The sequence below is a fragment of the Limulus polyphemus genome, unplaced genomic scaffold (genome assembly GCF_000517525.1).
Source record: "Limulus polyphemus unplaced genomic scaffold, Limulus_polyphemus-2.1.2 Scaffold767, whole genome shotgun sequence".
Classification (NCBI taxonomy): Eukaryota; Metazoa; Arthropoda; class Merostomata; order Xiphosura; family Limulidae; genus Limulus; species Limulus polyphemus.
In genome coordinates, this window is record NW_013666377.1 from 138,867 (window position 1) to 143,433 (window position 4,567).

Consider the following 4,567-nt stretch of genomic DNA (forward strand, 5'->3'; position numbering starts at 1 on the left):
CTCCTCGTCCTCCCTACCCCCACTAAGAGCGTGGTGTTAGAGACTGGGATTGAGTCAGTCTAAAAAAAATGATAACATTATCTGAATGAGGTGCTTATTATATACAGTACCAGGATAGAGGGCGCATTGACATCGGTGGAGAGTGTTACAAGATAAATATCTCCAAGGGCAATTGATTGGTGTATAAAAGACTGGAGCAAGTGCAAGAAAAATCAGATCAATGCTTAGATGAGCAAAGGAAGAAACCCTGGCAGTTGAGTAATTGCTTTAGTGTGAGAGGAGGTAAGTATTATTGGAAATACATTTTCAATATAAGAAAATGTTACCATTTATCAACAAATATCTTTTAGAAATTTTCTGCACATTTAAAAGCATAGATTTATATTTGCTGAGCAACTATTGCCCCTTGAGAATATATAAGATATCAATGTTTTGTTTCTCACATGATTTTCAATCTATTTCTCTGAATTTTATTAGTACAACCTCTTGGTTCCTGCCCTTTTATGATATCTCAGGTATTGAATAACTATTAATGAAACTCATCCTTCAAAATATCAAACAATAAAGTTTGAATACAATGATGTGAGAACACATTTTTGGTTTTGTGGGAAATTGTCAAGACCTAGCTTGTGCAGAGAAGAACAATGGAATGTAGTGGGAAATTTAGAAGTCTCAGGAACAAATAACAGTTCTGGGAATTAATTTTAAGTTTCTGTAGATGTTATTTTCATTCTTACAAATGTTTTTGTTTGTAAACTTTAGAAATTTTCTTGTTAGAATGAGAGAGTTTATAGTAGACAATTGCAAAATATTCTGGTGACTCAGATCCTTATTTATTGAATATTGTTAAGTTTATCATATTCAAACAACACATACGTAAAAGAACTTATCATTTATACACAAAAATTATATTTGGTAGATATGAATTGAATATTGTTACCTAATCTAACCTATCATCATCTTGAAAAGTGTGGTCCAAGATTGTTAGTTTCAGCAGTTATTTTTTGTAATTTATAGCTGGAAATGGTTACTTGTATAATTGGCAACATAAAATACCAAAATAAATATGTTTATGAATATCAATGAAGTTGAAACTGATCGGATATGTGAAATGGAACTTTCTGGTCAACGTTGAAAAAATTTAACTTGTAGAAAGTATTTTTAATATATTTTCCAAATATTATATCACAACAAAATTCTGGAAGTTTCTCAAAAAAAAATATTTGCAGAAAAATCAAATTATATGAATTTTTTAAAATCTGTACTAGGTACTATTTAGTTAGTTTGTTCTAGGTATCATACAATTTTTTTTAATTATTTTCACTGTGAGAATGAAAATATTAAGGATATCTGTGACCTATCCAGAAAGGGTTAATAAATAAAATGTAAAAATTATTAGGTGTTTCCATTGTTTTGTCAAATCCATGTACTTCAGTTTCAAAAGTAGGCAAATACTGTGACATGATTTTTCTCCTTGTGGCTCTTACTGTTTCTTAAAGAGATGATTACTATGACAACACATACAGGTGGGTATATTCACAGTTTTCGTACCCTAAAGGACTTGTTTTAGCTGATATATCCTTAACCAGTCATTTCTTTGATTGGGAAGATTATTAAGTGTTAGACATTGAATAAAGTTTGTTTGAGGTTTCTTGGGTGATATAGTCATATTCAATTTCCATCTTGCTGATAGCAGAAGTTGTTGTACTTTTCTGTTATTTTTAAAACATAATTTTCTTTTATTTGCTTTGTCCAAAATGTTTGCATTTTATTTAACTTTAATAAGTATTTTGTTTTGTTTTTCAAGTTCTTGTCAATTATTAAATAGTGAATTGTGTTTTGAGAATACATCTGATTTTTTGAAAATATTAAACATGAATTAAAATGTATTTTAAAGTGGTACAAGAATACACAATCTAAAAATATACTTTTTTTGCAGTTTGCAAGAGCTGCATTGTCAAATTTTTACAAACCAGCAAACACTGTCCCATGTGCAATATTAAGGTTCATGAAACTCAACCTCTCCTGAATCTAAAATCAGACAGGACTTTACAAGACATTGTATATAAGATTGTACCCTCTTTGTGGGAAAGTAAGTATTAGAAATTCTGTACATATTCCTTAAAGGTGGGTGATTGAACTAAGATTTGGGGAAGAATGCCTTTCAGGTTTTACATAATATTTTATTCATGGAAAGATTTATAAACTTATAGCATGTACTTCAATAGTTCTATCATATGTACAACATTATTACCAAAATTTAATAGAATTAGTAAAAAAAACAACTGTGTTAAGTGAAGATCTTTAAACAGTATAACCACCATGTTATTTTAGATTAATTTTGGTTAGAGTTTTGTATTTCATCCATACAACTTTGTAAGTGTTTTTACAATTGCAGAAATCATCTGTGAAAGTTTTACAGAAAAATCTATTAAGCTCTGTTAGGGTTAGAGAATACAATGACTAAGGACCCACAGTGTATAGTATTTTATTATATGTATTTAAGGAAGGGGAAACTTGTGATATAATTTAAAATATGAAACATATTTGTTCATAATGGAAAACAATTTCCATATTATACTACACAGATAAGTATTAAAGACGATAAAGTGAGGAAAAAGTAGAGTATCAGTACTTGATTTAGTAGTTATAGCATGGTTGACATGTTATACACTTTACTTTCACTGATAAGTTCTTATTAATAATTAAGTACTACCATATACAGGGTGGTCCAAAATAGCTTTCCTATTTTCAAATTTAATAATTAAATAACTAAAGAAATATAACCATGTAGTTTTCAACCTCTTGTAGCCTAACTTAAACAGTTTTTATTGACATGTCAGTAGACTTTTATGTGTGCACTATTAGTGACTCTCAGCACATCTAACTGATATTCGATTTCTGTCCAGGTTCGTTGCAACATGTCTACAGTTATAATGGTGATGGCATCCATTATCCTAATCTTTATCTCTGTGATGTTTGCTATAGGTGTGCAATACACAATGTCCTTAACATACCCCCAAAGATGGATTAATATCTGGCAAATGCAGAGGTCACCCCAACCAATCCATTGCATTGAGCCTTTTCTTACAGGGTAACAGTACTCACTGGAATGACAAAACAACATGATAATAAAATCTGTTTGAGGTGGACCACAAGATGTTGAAAACTGTATGGTTGTATTTCTTTGGTTATTTAATTATTAAATCTTAAAACAGGTAAGATAATTTTGGACCACCTTGTACTTGAGTTTAGGTGTGTATATATTGATATTGATAAAGTTATTAACTTTGTTAACATGTTTTCTTATGATAGATGAACTTAAACAAAGAGAAGACTTTGAAAAAATGAGAGGTTTGACTGAGACAAATACAGAAGGTAGGTAACATTTTAAGTAAGCCACCATCTAAGTTAACCAATAATATTAATCTGTCGATTATTCCAAAGTGTAATCCAGTACTCAGTTTACAATATTTTTGATAGAAAATTTTTTAATGTATTAGATTGGGGTGATTAGTTATATTTGCAAATCAATTACTTGATGGGCTCATTAATCCATTACATTCAATTGATCAAATATAACAACATTTTTGACAACATGGCTTCCCCCTGTGCAAAAAAAGAAAAATAGGGGGGTGCACTAACATCTCAACTTTGAGAACCACTGCAATATTCTAACATGGTTTTAATATTCCTATTTTTAACCTTTTTCTTTTTAATTTACTTTCAAATTATCTTTTATTTCATACAATAAATGTGTTATGTAGGTCATCATTTTTTCTTTAAAACATAACTTGGCACAAATGTTTTTTAGATAATCCTGGCATTTCTTATTCTGTGTATGACTTGCTATTGTCAACTAGAGACCATATTTTTACCATTTTGTTGGTTTTCAAAATATGCAGTAATCTCCCACTGATCTTGTGTAAATCAGATAAGTTGCTAATTAATTAATGAAAACATGTTTTACTATCACTGTTAAGGCTAATGATATATTTATTTAAAACATATGATTGCAATCAGAAGTAAGCAGTTGTTAGTTAGCCAGTTTATATGCATGATGTTTGATAGGATAAACATAAAAATATTAAATAAAGGGTGTGAGTCACCAGAATTTTTTTCAATTGCCTACCATACTCGCTAAACATAACTAAGCTTTTGTCATGATATATAAGACTGTTTCGTTCAGATAGTATTGATTAATTTAGTTTTGTGAATGAATGTTTTATTATTGTATAGTTTTTGTTACAATAAGAGTTAAAAGCAGATGATTATTGGAAGTTTTGTTAATAATTCTTTGATGTTGAAAATATCGAACGTCATGTGCAATATATTGACGTGAAGAATATAGAAGGCAGACAGACGATTAGGTGATAAAGATATAAATAGCGTGAGATGAGTGGGAAGCAGCAGACAGACAGTATTTGACAGATAATAGCAAAAGAGAATAAATTTGATGTGAAATTAACTACCGTAGAAGTGATAGGCCTAATGTTTAATATCTTAAGAGTGAAACTAACAGTAGAAAAGAAGATAAGAAAAATAATTTTATTCCATCAAATCGGGG

General features: G+C 29.6%; 1 protein-coding gene across 1 annotated transcript in view; it reads left to right on the forward strand.

Moving 5' to 3' along the window:
• The window catches only part of LOC106460420 (polycomb group RING finger protein 1-like), a 27,300-nt gene that overhangs the window by 13,163 nt on the left and 9,570 nt on the right, over positions 1-4,567 (forward strand). The window contains exons 3-4 of the mRNA XM_013920115.2: positions 1,940-2,092; positions 3,316-3,378. Coding sequence (XP_013775569.2) covers positions 1,940-2,092; positions 3,316-3,378 — 216 coding nt within the window. The remainder of the gene's footprint in view (positions 1-1,939; positions 2,093-3,315; positions 3,379-4,567) is intronic.